This window comes from Elgaria multicarinata, chromosome 10 (assembly GCF_023053635.1).
Source record: "Elgaria multicarinata webbii isolate HBS135686 ecotype San Diego chromosome 10, rElgMul1.1.pri, whole genome shotgun sequence".
In the NCBI taxonomy this organism is placed as follows: domain Eukaryota; kingdom Metazoa; phylum Chordata; class Lepidosauria; order Squamata; family Anguidae; genus Elgaria; species Elgaria multicarinata.
In genome coordinates this window covers 63135713-63153665 of record NC_086180.1, presented here as the reverse complement: position 1 = coordinate 63153665, position 17953 = coordinate 63135713, and the positions used below count along the sequence as shown (strand labels likewise).

The 17953-nt window shown below is 39.6% G+C and overlaps 1 protein-coding gene across 7 annotated transcripts in view; it reads right to left on the bottom strand.

The window, feature by feature from the left end:
- FAT1 (FAT atypical cadherin 1) overlaps positions 1-17953 on the bottom strand; it is a 141238-nt gene that overhangs the window by 48921 nt on the left and 74364 nt on the right. For 4 of the 7 annotated variants that reach the window (XM_063135745.1, XM_063135751.1, XM_063135750.1 and 1 more), the window contains exons 5-10: positions 15172-15501; positions 13484-13694; positions 12151-12219; positions 7521-7660; positions 811-1086; positions 226-436 (exon numbers count right to left, since the gene is read on the bottom strand). In XM_063135745.1, coding sequence (XP_062991815.1) covers positions 226-436; positions 811-1086; positions 7521-7660; positions 12151-12219; positions 13484-13694; positions 15172-15501 — 1237 coding nt within the window. The remainder of the gene's footprint in view (positions 1-225; positions 437-810; positions 1087-7520; positions 7661-12150; positions 12220-13483; positions 13695-15171; positions 15502-17953) is intronic. The other 3 variants (XM_063135747.1, XM_063135752.1, XM_063135749.1) reach the window with 1 other exon arrangement.

The following is a 17953-nucleotide window of genomic DNA, read 5'->3' as shown; positions in this document are numbered from 1 at the left end:
AGTTCAGATCAAACAGTACTGAAAGGAATATAAATAAACCCCCTATAGCTAGATCTTGTACCGATTCTAACAAGCTAGATCTTGCATACTGGGGTATCTGCATACTGGGTATCTGAATTGTGTGACAATTTACTTTTGTACTCCTAGGTTCTAAATGTTGCAGCTTTAACCTTAAAACTAACATCTCCGTTAACAAAATATCATGCAACTGAAATATTAGAATACCTGATTCTATGGAGTACAAAATTTCTGCATTTTCCCCTTTATCCTTGTCCAGTGCTGTAACTTGTAGAACAACTGACCCAACAGCTGCCGATTCATATACTCGCCCTTCATAGGAAGAAGTGGTGAACCATGGTGCATGATCATTTGTGTCAGTAACATTAATGATAATTCTTGCAAAGTTGCGCTTGACAGGAACATCTTGATCCCGTACCTAAAAAAATTAGTATATTACTATTAGGTGGCACATTAGTTCATCCAATTATAAGGAATACATTCCAATCAGCAAAAATTTCCAAACATTTTGTTTGCAATTTTATTCTGAACAGACCCTGCAGAACTGCATGAGGTTGGACAAGGAAGCAATGTTTATAGATTACACTACTGAGCAACAATCCTACAAAGACATTTTTATTCAATATCAATAATCTCAGTGCATGAAATCAAGTATTATCACTTCCCCTATTTGTAAAGTGGGTGTTTCACATGAGGATGTGCTGGACATGGCTAGAGATTGCTACAGTTGTATTAATTAAAATACAGGAAACATTTTGTTGCAGATAAAGCATAAGCAGAAAGTTTCTTTACCATCACTGTGAGAACGTGTCGATGAATTACTTCATGGTCCAATTTTTCAGAAGTGTAAAGAGACCCAGTTGCAGGATCCAAACGAAATTTCTTAAGGCTGATGGGATCCACACTACTTTGCATAGTATAAATTAGCTTATTCTTCTCATCTCTGTCTGAGGCACTGACTTGCAAAATCTCAGTCTCTGGTACTGTGTCTTCAGGTATGACGACTTGGTATTCTGATGAAGAAAACTCAGGCCTGTGATCATTTGTGTCTATTACCCTAATGTACACCTGTAATGGCACAAAGATAGAAAGTGGCAGTGATAAAATAATGAGAATACAACAGTCCATATGTAGCTAAGAAAGCAATCTAAATAAGTTTTCATAGAATGCAACAGTTCTCCTAAAAAACAACAGAAAAGGAAGATGAACAAATGCGTACACACCTACATATGATTTTCAAAGAGGTGTTAATCTGTTATACCAAAATAAAAAAAAGTAAAAGGGGGTGGGGAAGTCCTTTGGTACCTTAAAGACTAATAAGGTGTGACAAACCCTTGTGAGCCAGAGTTCACTTTGTCGGATGCATGACTGTTTAGAAATCAGATCCTAAACGGGAAATATTTACAAAAATATTATCTGGGGTCCAAAGGGATACTCTAAGTTTGAGTATGCCCAGCACAATGCTTGCTTTTCGTCCTTTTAAACAGGAGACCCTAATTCCACATCACATATTGCTTTTGAAACTCACTTCAGTCCTTCCCATGCGTTGTTGATGGGAAGGATTACTGTTCAGGAGACGCATGACCCAAACCTCCTGGAGCATCTGAAACGAGTTGACTGGATCTTTGGATCCAAGGTGCTATGGCATGTAAAATTGTAATTCTCAAGTGCAGTTGAACAAATTCAACTTTATAGAGGATAATAATAATAAAAAGTTATCTCAGGGCTGCAATGGCCTTCCTTTCACAACTTTAAGCACACCATTAAAACTCTTAGGGAGCTATTTCAAAGGAAACTGAAAAGCAATGTGAAATGATTACTAGAAGGCTATTTAGTTGCAGCCCGGATTGCTTGAAAATCTCGTCTTTATGTTTAAAATGCTACATCGTTTAAAACCAAAAAAGGTTTCCTTTAGAAACATGAAACTCAAGCAAAGTAGGAAAATATAATGTTTTGAATAGAACATACTACACTAGAATACAATTCAAGAACTAGAGTGGGGGGGAAGGAAATGTCATTTGGAAAGCTAAAGTGAAATGAAAAATACAATCAGACTAAACCTGAACTGACAGAGCATCCTGCTCTATTAATGAACAATAAAAGGAGCATCCAAGCATAGCAATGACAATGCTGAGAGGATGTATCTTATTTTTGCTTCATTTTTTCAGCACATAGTACAATAAGGAAATATGGACGCCTCGACTATTCTTGGCAGGAAATCCAGAAGAAGTGACACCAAAAGGGTTTACTTTAAGAATAATATCAAACTAGGCACGCTGCAACATTAACTATGTATGAATCCGTTAAAGTTACAAACTCAATTTGTATAAATGGATACTTTAGGTTCAAGTCAAAAAGAAAAAGACTATGCAGAGTGAGATCAAATTAATTAAAATTCATTATGTCCTGAGCTATCAGAGATGACAAGTCTAATTACATAAAGTCTTTTTTTTTTTTACTATGAGTTTAATAAGTATTTGTTAGACATAACAATTAGGAAAGAATACCTAACGACCATCTCTTCCTGTAAGAATTGCCCATCTACTGAACAAAGGTCCTTTTCCATGTCCCACCACAATCTGAAGTACTTTGGCAAGAACTAGAAAAGGATCCTTCTCAATTACAGCAGCAAGTTTGAGGAACTTCTTGTCTAGCACCCTTATTATGAAAAGTCACAATATCACCTGAAAATATTGTTTTGTTTTAGCAGGCTTTTGTTCTGAATGTCTCTCATGTTTTGTTTTTAATCCTAGGATGTTAGCCACATTCAGCACTTCATTAAAGCAGGCAGGCAGAGCAGAAATTTTAAAATCCAAGAAAGACAAGTTTGTTGTATTGATATCTTAGTTAAAAAGAAAAGATTATGCACGAGGCCTTTTTCTGAAGTTCTGCTAAGAGCAAGAAAAAAGTGATGGAAGAAACAAAGGCCTTAGCTAGACCTGAGGTTTATCCCGGGATCGTCCCGGGGTCATCCCTGTTCATGTAAATGACACACAGGGGATCCCGGGAGCGGGCAGGGACGACCCTGGGACGATCCCGGGATAAATCTTAGGTCTAGCTAAGGCTGAAGGTTTGTCTTGGGGAAAAAATGTTCATCAGTGTAGGGCCATTTCTCCACTTGCCTTTTTTCCTGGGATCCTCCCTGTGCATCCAAATAACACACAGGGGATCCCAGGAGCAGGCAGGGATGATCCCTCCATTTTCTTGGGATAATCCTTAGGGGTAGAAAGGGCCTATGACTGCAAAAGGACCTACAGTCCAAACCCTATTTCTCTTTTCATAATGTACAGTAGTTTCCTTGAGAAGTCCTATGTTAAATGAAGGGGAGGTCATTTGGTGGGGAGAGTTTTATTTATGAAAAAGCTTTTGAGATTTTCAATATTTATTTCTTGAAACAGACTGCAAAGAGCCAGGCATCTGGGTACAGAAAGATGAATACATTTTCTTAAGAGGTATAATAACCACTTTGGGACTCTTAAGGACATTTAGAGTGTAGCAGGCCCAAAGTGATGCACTTCTACATTGAGAAGTGCTAACTCTATGTAGTCATACTGAGATATCTAGCAGAGAAAGGATTGTTTGTCAAATAAATAAATACTTTGAAAAATTGTGTGCTCAGGGCATGATACTTCTTTTGAAAAAATAATAATTTAAACAATAAAAATAAGAAGCAAATCGAAGTAACCATTATTTGAAGGGAAAAAGAAAAGTCAATGAAAAGACTAGCCAAAGGCCTGCTGGAATAACAGCAAACATATTTTCAACAAGAGACAAAGTGAGCCCTTAAATCTGAGCAGAACAGACCTTTACTCTTACTCCCCAAGCTGAACCTTAGGTGGTCATGGGATATACAGAAGGCCTTTTTCCACAACCACGGTGGGAGAGTAGGATTGTATGTGTGGAGACAGTACTTCAAAACGCTGCCTAAAAGATTATTCACAGAGCCAACTATTCTTGCGCCTGGCATTAGGATGACTCCTGTTTCAGAGACTACAGCACTGGTACAAGCAAGAGCTCCGATATGGAATGTGTAAGGGTCTCCTGAACTCAACGTCTGATGTTATATAGGGTATTCTGAATGTATGGCAGTCTTTTCAGTCAAGTTGCTAAAGAATCCTTGTCAACCTATGTTATAATTGCATCCATATAACTTTATGTGGACCTTCTCTGCAGTAGCCCCACACCTCTGGAATAAGTTGCCATCGGGGTGGGTGGGTGCCATACTCCCTAATTGCAGGCTTTTAAGAAGGCCTTGAAAACATATTTTACTCTGGCCTTCTCCTGATATACTTGCTATTATTGCTGGTTTTATTGCTGATTTTATCGTGCTCTTACTGTTTTATTGTGGTTTTTATTGCTCTTAATGTTGTGTTGGTTTTATGTGTTTTATTGTTATACATAGCCTTGGGAGGGCTTCTCCCCTGAAAGGCAGCTAAGAAATATTTTAAATAAATAAATAAATAAAAGTGTATATTTTAAAAAAACTGAGGATGTCAAAAATAAAATCCTATTGTGTTTTCAATAAAGTGACATGAAGTACAGTCAATGAATAGCATCCTACCTTTCATCACAGTTGATTGCAATTGATAATATGCACGTTAATTTTGTATGACAATTTTTAGTATGATGAAAAACAACACATAGATGGCAGCAGTTAGCCTTAAAATATCCAGTGCTTCTACTTATTGAAAAGTTGATAACCATAGCTGCTAAGTACATGGGGCTGTAAAATATATTCCCCCCCCCCTATAAACATCAACTGAATTGCTCAGGTATGTTCTTTTACATTTCCCATGAATAATAACCTTTATTTAAGGTCAAATAAAAATATATATCTTGTTTTCAATGCAGTTGATTTTCCCACCATCTCTTTTCTTTCTCAGTCACCTTTAACACTGTCAAAATTATTACTGAAAGCCCTAAACTTGTTATTCTCTTATGTACCTTGCATTCAACATTCAGCTGTGTTTGAGGTCCTAATAATAATCTTGTTTACTGCCTCAATTTTCCCCCTCAAATAAAGCTATTTAAATTATTTCACTAGAGTCAAATGTTCCACAGATGCTCATGGTCTGCAGCCAATCACAGCTTTCTCATGAAGCAATCATATTCATTAGCTTTTTTTTTATATTTATAATGAGGCCATATATTTGGTTTACTATTTTTACACTGACAACAATTTGATAACCTGCCCTTTTGTCAAATTAATATGACACTGGAAAAAATAGATGTTAATCAAGACTTTTTACAATGTTCAAATGCTTGTTCAAATAGATGTTAATCAAGACTTTCAAATGCTGAGCCAAGTATTCTGTGGCATGATCTGTCTCAGGCAGCTTGTTGAACTTAAATGTACTCTAGCATATTCTCTGCACATAGTTTCATAACTTATCTTATATGTGCATATTGCAATTTCCTAAGAATTTTTACAGAATTTTATATGAGTTTGATGGACTAATTATTAAAAAACTTATTCAAGAATGTCACTCTGGGTACATTTAATGGAAGAATAAGATAGAGAAAATAACATTGTTATATTATTATTAAATGGTAGTCATTTCATAAGAGTATGCCCCTGCTCATCCATTGACAGTAAAAATATTACCCATCTTCAAGGAAATAAAATGGCAGGTTAACAGTAAATTAATATGGTAAATAACAGCTTGAAACACATCAGTTGAAACACAAGAAATAGTTATTTTTGTTAGAGTTTTAAATTAACTTCTATAGTAGGGGAGAAAGGTAAGTTAGCTAGGCCTAGATTGGAGACATGTCTAGACTAAACCTCAAAGCATACCCTGTTTGTGTCAGAAGCTTTGTTGCTTATACTAATAAATTCAGTTCTATTACTGTGGCACAGAAATGTGAAATTCTAGCAGCCATAGTTCAAGCTAATTCTTTCAAGTAGGGAACAGGGGAATTCCAATCAAAAACAAGCCTATGCGCCTTCCTGCAAAAGCTACAACCACAATCGCTTGCTCTTCTGCTAAAAGATGAAAAACAGAGATGATACAAGGGGGGGAAGTAGTGGGAAAACAATCTGTACATTTTAAACAGAGAAAACAAAGAATGGTCTAATCCATACTGACTGACAAAAGTAAAAACAGCAATGCACATTTTTTAAAAGGCAGAATGTTTAACTATTTCAATATTAGCAAACTATTCTGCTATCATTTTCTAGAGGATATGCTAAACAAGCTTTAATAAGGGAAACAATGCACTCTAAAGCAGCTGGCTAAGAAACAAATCCACCCGCTGTAAATTCTCATAAAGAACATAAGCAAAGCACTGTTGGATCAGTCCAAAGGTGGATCTAGAACAGCAAGCCATTTATCACAGTGACAACCAGTGGCTAACACCTCTCTCCCAATGTTCTTTCCAAATGACTGATGTTCAGAGGCATGTTGCCTCTGATCTTGGAAGGAATATATTTGTTATATTTGTCTCTAATCCCTATTCAAAACTACCTATGCTGGTGGCCATCACCAGATCTTTTGGTACTAAATTCCGTAATTCAAATATGAGCTGTGTTAAGAAGTCCTTCCATTGTATTTCTTGAATATGGATGACCATGAATTCTAGTATTAAGAGAGAGTGAAAAAGCCTCTTGAGGTTAACTTTCTCTGCACCCTGTGAAATTTAAATGCCTCTATCATGTCTCACTTTACTCACCTTTTCCTAAACTAAAAAGCCCCAAACAGTTGCAACCTTTCCTCACAGGTAAATTGCTCTAGCCGCTGATCATTTCAGCTGCCCTTTTCTGCACCTTTTATATCACTTAGGATGATTCATACGCCAATTATCCTATGGTGACGAGCTTACTACACATTTTAATCTACAGTTTAATTTAGATTCTAAACTAAAGGAAGGAGTTGGCCTACATGGAACAAACTATCAATGCCCCCTAAGTATCAGAGAATAGATTTGAGAATACAGCTGGAAATATGGCATGTCAATATGGAAAGCACACTTACAAACACATACATCATACCGATACACACATCAAGGAAACATGAATGGCTGCAGCTAACTGTTGGGTAAATACTTGGTGGCAAAACTATGTAATTACCTATTATACTTTTCAAGATCAGCACTAGTGCTTATTTTTAAGTGAGATAGTTTTGGCATACAGTTGTAGTGATTCTGACTGGGCTTGGGTTTCTTTGTTTTGTTCCTTTGCTTTTCTGTGTAAATTTGACTTTGCATGGCTTCTGTTTCTTATTTACCCTTATAATACCAGAACATTATATGACTTTAAAGCTGGTGATTCAAAGTGCACTTATCTACTTACATATAACCTTTCCTGCCCACCCCGTCTTCCCTTTTTGCTATCAAACATTAGGGCTATTGTATTCTGTTGGTACTGGAAACCACTTCTTTTTGAAATAAAGTCCCTCTAATTTATACACGATGAAATTCTGCCCAGGGTTGGGGGGGGGGGGGAAGCAAGAAACAGCTACAAATTCTTCTTTCAATAAACACTTCATTAGAAATTCCATTACCTGAGTGCCAATAGTCCTAGTTCCATCTGTTGCTTCTACTGTCAGATTGTAATTTGATTTCTGTTCTGCATCAAGAGGTTTAGCGACAACGATGGTTCCAGTGCCCTTGTCCACATCAAAGCGGCTGTCATAGTTGCCACCTGCTCCAAGAAATTGAATGAGACAGAAGTTCATAAAATGCTGCTTCGATGTATCATTTCATGAGAATACGTACTGCTATGATGCTTAATACAAGTTTAAGACAGAATCAGCTCTGAAGTACCTGGTGCTCTGTATTGGATTTGCAACCTCACTGTAATACGACAGACTGCCACAAGGGGCAAACAACTTGATATCTCTTGCATTGATTTTTGACTAATAGCAAAGATTGTTTCAAGTCTTCAACATTTTGATACCTTTTCTTTGAAAAGCTAAATGGCCTTCTAGAACAGCCTTGCAAATTAACCCACAAATGATACTAGTCTACAAAGAATGTTAACATAGACATATGTGGACAGATGGGCTAGTAATGTCATTTGTGGGTGAAAAGAAAATAAGGGGGGGATCTACACTATTGCTTTTAAAGCGCTTTAAAGCACTTTGAAAACGTTTTGAAAACTGTATATGCAGTGTGTCCTGGGCTCCAACAGTTGTCAAAACTGTTATAAAGCGCTTTAAAGCGCTTTAAAGCTGTAGCGTAGATCCCCCCCTAGGAAGCTCTGAAAAGACTATTTCCTCCTGGTAATGCAGGGGCAATTCTAACTTGCCATAGGTGACCAGCCATGTGGGAATTTATAAGCCCATTCTAAAACGTATATTCCAGCAGAAGGAAATATAGTCACTTAAGAAAATAATCACTTAATAATGTTGTACGACATCTTTAAGATGGTATTTATAAACTCTGAGCATGTTGGCAAAATCTTAGGCATGCCTACCATGTATACAACCCACTGAGTACTGTTGCTACTAAAGTGCCATTGAATTTATGAGGTTTACACCACAGGACCACTTGGTGGATTGTGTCCCAATAGACTGGCATATCCTGGGGCACAGGGGGAAAAGCTCTAAGAAAGAACCGAATTGATGGTGCTATATAAATAAATAAATAAATAAATAAATAAATAAATAATAATAATAAAGACCGAAAGAGAAAAGGAAAAGAGCACAATGGTTTAGAAAGGCTAAAACCTTTTCTCCTGTGATACATTTATTTTATTCCTTTACAAAATTTCTAAGGGCTCATCTACACCAAGCAGGACATTGCACCATGAAAGCAGTATGAAAGTGGTATATAAAAGGCAGGAGCCACACTACTGCTGTATATATTGAAGTGCACTGACAACTGTTGGGGCTCACTGACATATACCATATACTGCTTTCATACCTCTTTCAGAGTGCTATATCCTGCTTGGTGAAGATGTATCATGGGTCCCAACAGTTGTCAGTGCACTTCAGTACCACTATAAAGCAGTCGTGTAGATCCTGCAGTGCACTTCAATAACGCTATAAAGCAGTAGTGTAGCTCCTGCCTTTTATATACCACTTTCATAGGGGAATATCCTGCTTGGTGTAGAAGTGCCATAAATGAGCTTTGATAAATAGTTCAAAAATCAAAATTTAAAACATAGTTCAATAAACAAAGCCAATCAACCAAACATTTAATTGATTATAATAATATTAGTGACCGCCTGAGCAGACTGCCTTAACAACACAACAGCCATTAAAACTGAATGTAGCTAGCCATGACAAATATTGGCCATCGACCTCTATTGGTTTCGACTTTCAGACAAACTATTTGCAGAGATGAAATTACTTTATACTGTTGTCAACTCAACACTTGCTGTTGCAAAAACATTTATCCTAATTATGTGGTATGTACGTTCCGTCCTGTTGTTTTTGAGAAGCATGCTTAAAGCACAAACTCATGTTTTTGAAAAGACTCAGAAATGCATTGCCTTTTAGAATTATGAATTCCAATTATTGTTGTTCTAGAGTTATTTCTGTCACAACAACATTCTTTGCAAACCTTAACACATTTACTTGGAAATAAGCCTCACAGATTTACATGGTATCTAATTCCAAAAAAGTGTGTTTATGATAGCATCTTTATTATAACAAATTAGAAATAAATCATAGCAGTTTTAGAAGTTGTTTCTGCTTTTCAGATAAATCAGCCAGACTGATGGGCTAGATATTGCCTCACTACATGCTGTTTGGTGCTGCTACATTTTTGACAATGAGTGCGAATCTAAAAGCTGACTTGAGCCTTTAACTGCCTCCAAGTTGTTTAATTAACATTAAAGTAAATAGAGTAGCATAGAACACCACATCTCTGGATTGCTTGCGGAATACATTTTATTGGGGATGATCCCACAATGCAGAATATCACCCATCAACTTTTGGTCTAGAACGCTTTAAGCTGAATCCAACCCACAGCTTCCCCCACAGCTGATTTTGTGGTATGGTGATACCTCAAAGAGGCAAGATTGGTGTCAAAGGCAGACATAGGCCTCATCTACACCAAGCAGGATATTGCACAATGAGAGTGGTATGTAAAAGGCAGGAGCCACTCTACTGTTTTATAGCAGTATTGAAATGCACTGACAACTGTTGGGGCCCGTTGACACATACCATATACCGCTTTCATACTGCTATATCCTGTTTGGTGTGGCTCCTGCCTTTTATATACAGCTTTCATACCACTTTCATAGTGCAATATCCTGCTTGGTGTAGATGAGGCCATAGTTAGACACCTGTCAAAAGCCCTGGGGCCTTACTAGGGTGCTCCTCTTCCCCACTGCAAGCTGCTTATTCCCCCGCCTCTTGCTCTGGCCCAGACAACAGCGGTGGTGAGAAGGAGAAGATTCTGTCACCTTCTTCCCCACTAGTTCTCTGCCTGTCAAGCAAGAAAGTGCAGGTACAGATGAGAAAGAGGATGAGGAGCAATAGCAGCTTGTGTCAACAGTGGTGAGAAGCCAGACACACCAAGGGAGGGCACAACTGAGGGTGTCATGCCAAGGGCCTTAGTTACTACAGTCCCTGAACCCCCTGCACTGATCATATTAAATCCTGGTCTCCAATTTGGAGTATCAATGCCCAGAATAGGGTTCAGGGCTTGCAGGGTCAGGATGGTGGGTAGAAAGGGTTCCAGGAATGATTTGTTATTAAGTGGGTGTGTACTGTGGCAGCGCCCTGCCAACAGAGGCCCATTCTCTCTCCTCCCCTCTGGAGAGAGCAGGTCACTTATGGTGCACTGCTGCTGGTTTTCCTTTCTGATCTCTGTTAGCACCAGCAGTGGCTGGGGTGGGGCAGGGCAAGGCATGGTGGCTGGCGCATGCTTGCCTTTCTGGTTTCTTCTTACTTCTGTAGTTAAAAGCTCTCTCTCTCTCTCTCTCTCCCCCCCCCCCCTCTCTCTCATATGAATTTCTCTAAGGCAGCAGGGAAGAAGAACTGCTCTGCTGAATTTCCAAATTGGGTTCTGGTTGGTTTCCCCAGAATCAATCAGATTTCAGGTGTTTGTTTCTGACTAGGGTAGCTAAGAAGAATGCCCAAAGCCTGCAGTTATCTATCATGCCCTCAGTCCCAAAGGGCACCAAGCACTACTGCCTGGTACCATGGTTACTGTCTTTTCAGGGGCAGATAAATTCCTTTTTGTGCAACCTGTTTACCCAGGTCTTTTAGTCCTCCAAACTTTTTTCTGCTTTTAGCATTGTTGTTGCTCTTTTTACTTCAGTTGTTTTTAGTCTGCATTTCATCTAGGGATATACATCTGATTTTCCTTATACCTCAGTCAAATTAGGTGGGCTTCTCTCCAAAGTGACCAGAACCAAAGCTGGAGCCTGCACAAGGCTTCATTTACTTTGTGGCTTTGGAAAGCATTGTCACCCCCCAAAAAAACAAACAAAAAAAACACGGTGTCATTTGCTTGCTTTTTCTCAATGCTGATGAGGGGTGAAGGAGATGAGAGCTGAATGACTAAAAGGCCCACCTTTTAATCATAAAGTACTTTTTCCCCCCAGGGTCTCTCCAATCACTGTGTTTGGGGGACTGTGAGATGCTCATTCTTCCAATTCCGCCAGGCTACACTATGAAAAAATGAGTTTTCAACCATCTAACTCCCTAGCCCAACACCTTTCTTTTTGAAACTTTGTAGGTTTTTGGATTGGAGACATTTCTATGTTATTTGCTATTTTCATACAAACTGGGAATGCTAAATAAAGTAAACAAATAGAAAGTGCACATCAGAATACCTGATATTTGAAAATCTGTCCATCTAGAAATGCCCTACTTTCAAATATATTTTGGAACAACTACTTTTGAAGTGAGTTTATAGACCTTCCATCAGTCTGGGTGCACTGAAATTACAGAAAGAATCCTTTTGGGCCAAAGCAAAATTAGTATTCCAGAGTAGTGCTTTGGTTCAAGTGTGGCAATAAGCAACAGTAACAAAATAAAACAATAAAAGAAAACGAATAGGGGCGGGGGGGACACCCAAGAGCAAGAGTTACAGAAAAGGAGCAAAACAAAAAAACAAGTCGAGACAGAAAAGGAAAACACGTATTTCTTAGAAGTTACCAGAATAGTCTAAATCTGCATGGTTTTACTTTAGATCTCATAATCCGATAATCAATTATGTGATCTCAGCAGATACCTTCTGCTGTACAGTTCAGGTCACAAGCCATCTGAAAGATGTAAAAAACTTCACTAGCAAGCTTGTCTCCTGGCACAGCCAAAAAGAAAGAAAGCATGGAAAGCAAGCACAGAAGAAAGAAAAGAGGTCAATCAAACTGATTCATGCTATTAGTAACAGTTAAAAAAGGTACAGTAAAGATACCTTAAAGCAGAAACTGCAATATCCCGATTACTGTGATTGTGTTCTTACCTACACATCATCCACTTCCCTCCCCAGGAAAAACACTAACATTCACTCTTCAGACTTTCCCTGGATGTAGTCTTTACTGTTGGGTGTTCTGCTACTACTTAATCTTGGATGGAATTTGCCATCCATTTTGGTCCACACCCCACTCTGATTCCATCATGCACCTTTGTGGTGTCTCCCCATCTGAAGGCTAGATAGATTCAGGGTGCGCTAAGAAGAGTTTGACCTGCTCTATAATCATGCTGGTGGGGAAGGGAGAGATGCTTCTGCCCCACACTAGGAATTTCATGGGGGGGAAATAGGGCAAGAATAGGGCAGATTTATTTTTAATCGCTCCGTGAAAAGGTCAAGTTTATTTCAAGTATATAAGCGATCCAAGAAAAACTGCAAGAAACATTTTATAAAATGCTCTTTACACACACACACACACACACACACACAGGAAGTGCTCTTACTCAAATCCTTCCTAGGCCTTATATAGACCTAAGGTTTATCCCAGGCAAATGGAGGGGTCATCCCTGCCTGCTCCCGGGATCCCCTGTGTGTCATTTGGATGCACAGGGACGACCCCGGGATATAGGCCTGGTCTAGCCATGGCCCTAGATTAGAATGGTGTAAAACTGGGGCAATCGGCCGTGGTGCCCGTGGACACCAAGGTACTCTGCAGATACCTCTTTTGGTACTCCCCAGGTCCTCTGCCCCTCCTGATTTTTAATTTCTTAATTTTTTTTAATGAATGTTTGTTAACTGAGAGGCTGGCAGGCTGCGAAATAAAGTGCTGCTTTCAGCAAACATTTTCATTTGCATTCAAAAGAGCAATTTTGTCTTTTGGAGCTCCGATCCCACCTCTGCCTGGTACTTTGGTAAGTTACTTTGCTTTTAATCTCGCCAGTTTTGGGGAAATGAGTGTTCTGTGACTGACAATGCTCATCACAGCAGTCATTTTAAGAATGAGCAACCTCCCCACCCCCATTTTGCAGTCATTTTGTGAGACCACCTGCAACATCCCCTCAAAATTCCAACTGTACCCACTGACCCAAATCCTATAAACAGCGGTCCAGATAATCACCATGCAATTGACAAAGAAAAATCCAGTTATTCTTACCCGTAATATCAAACCAGAGTGGAGTGCCAAGTGGCTCAACAGCTATTACCCCAATCATGTGAGCTACTGGATCACTTTCCATGACAGTAAAAGAAAAAAATGATTCCTCGAAAGAAATGGGTTCAGAGGATGGACTAGGCTTTGGGATCCATTCTATATGAAGACGAGCAGTTGATGATTTTTGCGGGCGACCATTATCCACAGCTTTGATCTAAGAAATGTAGTTAAGAGATTTAGTTATCTCAGAGATATGAAAAGGAAAATAAATCACATACAAACACAAAATACTGAAAATAAAGTTGTCAGCACACACAAATGACACCAGAGGCCTAGATTACAATCAACAGAGGCCAAGAACAATGAAACGAATACCGTAAGCGCAAGGGAGATGTATGGTGCAATACTATGACTGGGTTCGCACAACACAAACATCCACAAATGGCAGCTAACCATGGCGGGTTGTCCGAACCTGGGACATTTTCTGCTTGTTGGGTTATTTTTCTTGAACAAGCCACAATGAGAACCCATGGCTTGTTCATACCCATGGTGGGTTGTCATGTTTCTGAACACAGGTGAGCAATTTTATTTCGGGATGCTGGGATCAGCTACAGAGCCCACCCCATGAGGCACAGTAACCGCAGCAGTAACTGCTCCAAAAAGGAACAACGAAACGTCTGTGTGTGTGTGTGGAGGGGAGCCAATACCCACCCTTTCTGGATTTGCTGGAGGCTCAGGACACTGACAAGTGTCAGGTAAACACCTGCTAGTGAGAGGATTTCATTGTGACGTGGGAAATATTGTTGTCGTCCTTCCTTTTGGTGCACCTACTACTCTCACATTTTTTCCTTCTGCGATGCCTCTGAATTGCACAAATGGGTTCCTTCTCTCCCTGAGTATTATTTTACCCCTGGTCCTTGGCATCTGTGCACAAATTAGCCTATCAGCCTATTGTCAATTTCCTAGTATGTTACCTACCCCACTTCCAACTAAAAGGGAAAGTGATCAGGTTGGGGAGGGGGTTGGGATGATGAGACAAAATGTGTTCTGCTGCAAAGGCACCTGGGATATATTCCAGAACCATCTGGAGATCTCAAGGGGAAGGAGAATAAACCATGGCAAAACCAATCGTCTGTCAGGTGTGCCATGGTTTGTCCTGCAAACACCCAACCCACCGTGACTTATTTGCAAGGTGTCTTAATGTGTTGTGTGAAGCCAGCCTAAATATGTGTACCCAGAAGTCGCAATGAGTTCAATGGGGCTACCTCCCAGGCAAGTTGGCATAGGACTGCTGCCTCAGACCTGTTTTTCTCCAATAATTGCTCTTTGTATAGATTGGGCACTGCTTTTGAAGCTATACAAAGCAAAGTGAAAGAGGCTAGCACAAGCCCCTTTAAATGACACTACAATCTCTTTGGATTCTGATAAATATTGTTCTTTTTTATCATCTCTAACGACATTTACAAAGCCATTAATTTAATTCTGCATTTTCACCAGAAGATAAACCCATCTGCCCTTGACTTTAAAAAATAAAAAGCTGTTTAATTCAGTGCCAACGTGATGCTTGCTAAATTACAAAATTTCCCAAGCCTTAAATATAATCTTCCAACTAAGTATCAATAAACGTGCAGTAAAAAAGTGCTTAAGGTACTGATAGCAAGTAAGACTGAAAAACTGAAATCCCGACTTACCGTAAGGATGTCATATTCTCCAGCTCCAGAATACTTCTTAGAGGAAACCACCCCGGTTATTGGGTCAATAAAAAATTTGCCATGCTCATCACCATCCTCAATGCTATAAGATATTTCAGCATTGGGTCCTTCATCTTTATCTGCAGCTACTACACGGTAAATAGGCTCCCTTCTGGCAGTCCTCTCTCTCTCTGGTTTCTCACGTTCCGGTAATCTGATTTGATAGAACTTTTGCAAAAACTGAGGTCTATTATCATTTTCATCTAAGACCTTCACAATGACCCGGGCAAGAGTTGATTTTGCTGGCATACCATTGTCTGTAACTGTTACCTGTTGACAACAATAAATTTAAGATAAATAAAATAAGAACAAATTAAAACATTCTCACCTCAATATTATTCAACCCTCCCCAATTTTCCAATTGTAATGTTTACTTAGATATGACTAAATATTTTGACAAATGATAAAAAAATAAAATAAATGAGAGGAATCTTTCAACCTTTGTTTTGTCAGTAGCACCCTATAGTAGTTATAGGTTAAGACAAAAAAAACCAACACTACTGCAAGTCTGCTCAACCCCAGGAGTTGCCAGGCCAATGAGACTTGCAGTGGCATTATTGTGATTTGCCTTCAGAACAGACACTTGTAGATGGATCCACCCCATCCTATTCAGCCCAGGGAGATTTCAAGGAGTTTTGTAGGACGGGTCTTTCATTGTGGCATACAATTGTCCTATAGAGAGACCGACCTGCTAGTGGAAGAATAGGAGTGGAGGTGAATAAGAGAGGAACTGAATTCCTTCCCCCTCTCTGATCTATCACCTTCACCCAGCACAAATATGCACACTTTTCTGCTTGCTTTCTCCGTTAGCTGTTGCCCTTTCCTCTCTTTGTCTTTTATTTTTCTCCTTCATTTCATTCCCCCTCTATTGCATTCTTCGTCTTTAATGTTCCTTTTTTGTCAATGCGTGGAGAAACACAGTAAAATAGCTGACAGTCATTACTAGAAATTGATAGAAAATGAGCCATTCAGCTATTTTTAAGGAACGTTCTGGCAATTCAAACAAACAAGACCAATCAACCAGAGAAATAAAAGAGAAACTGCTGAATGTTCTCAGACACATTCTCTATGCAGTGAGTGTGTCAGGCTTCACAGTTTCTGTGTCTGTGTCTGGTGGCCTCTGTAGTTCTGAAGCCACACATCTGTAATTCCCTACCCCACCACTGGTTTGGTGATAGTGAAGAGGCAGAAAAGGGGAGGAAAGGGAGCTCCTTCAATCCAGCCATTCTGCCTGTATGCCAGGAAGGACACGCAGTTGGTGCTTCTACCCACACGGAGCTTCCCACTTCCCCTTCTTAGATGCTATGATCCTTCTTCTTTTTGAGTTTGGATTTTGCGCAACCAAGGAGCCCAAGTAGAGTCTGCCACTTGCCACAAGGCAGAAGCCGGCAATTTGGTGTGTGTGTGCATTCTGCTAATCCAGAAATTAAATGGCAGACTGCTTCCCAATACAGGAGGACTGAAGCTTTCCCAACATTAGTTGGCCTCCTGCCCTCAAGGTGAGAATCTTAAAGATTCTGCACTCATTTTCCCCAGACAGGGAAAAACTCTTATCTCCAATCGCCTTATCAGAGATAAGAGCTGTGATGAAGGTTCCCTTCATTAATGAAGCACAGAAAGGGAACAAACTTCATATGAAGGGAGACCAATATGCCTCTGGGGGTAGTTCCTTGCCATTCTGATTTGCATCACAGGGAAAGAGAGCAACCTCTTCCTCCATGCATAGTTTGCTGCCTTTCCATGTGGTGTGTGTGTGTGTGTGTGTGTGTGTGTGAGAGAGAGAGAGAGAGAGAGAGAGAGAGAGAGAGAATAGTGTGTGTGTGTGGGGGGGGGGTGAATAGGATGAATGGGTGTGTGTGAATATGTATGTGTGTACATGTGCATGCCAAAATGTGAGTGGCCACTTCCACTTCTGGCTGAGGTCCCACCCACTGCTGGCATCTGGGTCCCCAATGTGCTTGGCTGGAGCGAAAGTGGTCCTTAGGCTGAAAAAGGGTCCCCAACACTGGTCAAACTTATCTCTTGGCATCACAGCTCTGGGCCTTGAGTACATATACATCAGGAAGATATAGAGCTTGCTTTCAAATGCTTCATCCACCTAAGTTTCAGTGATGCCACTGAAGTTCCTTACACCACATTCCAGGTCTTTCACAAAGATCCTCCGACTCTTACATTTTGGGGAGAACACAGAGCTGTGAAAGCCCCACTGCCTGAGCTGCCTTCTGCTCTCACAAAGTCTGGATAGAACCCAAATGTATTATTTTTTTTAGTTGCATGCGAAAACGAGGGGTGGAAAATATCAGGCTGAATTGGCAATATTTGCAAGAGAAAATTTAGTTGTGGTTTTCTCTTAAATAGTTATAGTGTGAACGTATTTAATAAAACTGGGCAACCTAAATAGATAACACATGTTGCAGAATAAAATTCTTTGTCAAGGGCTACTACTCTTAAGAGGGGTATTAGAAGTGGGAGTGGAGAAAAAGGGCCTTGAAATAATAATTTAAAAATAATCTGTTTTCTTCATGTACTATATTACCAACTTACAATATTCTACAATCTTTTATTGTATTTTTACCACACCCTACTTCCAAAGATCTTAGAGAGGTGTTTTAGCCACAAAACATCCCTATGAGAAATAGCAGGCTGAGAGAACGCAACTTGTCCAAGACCACCCAGAGAACTTTATGGCTGAGCAGGGATTTGAATCTGGTATCTCCCACAT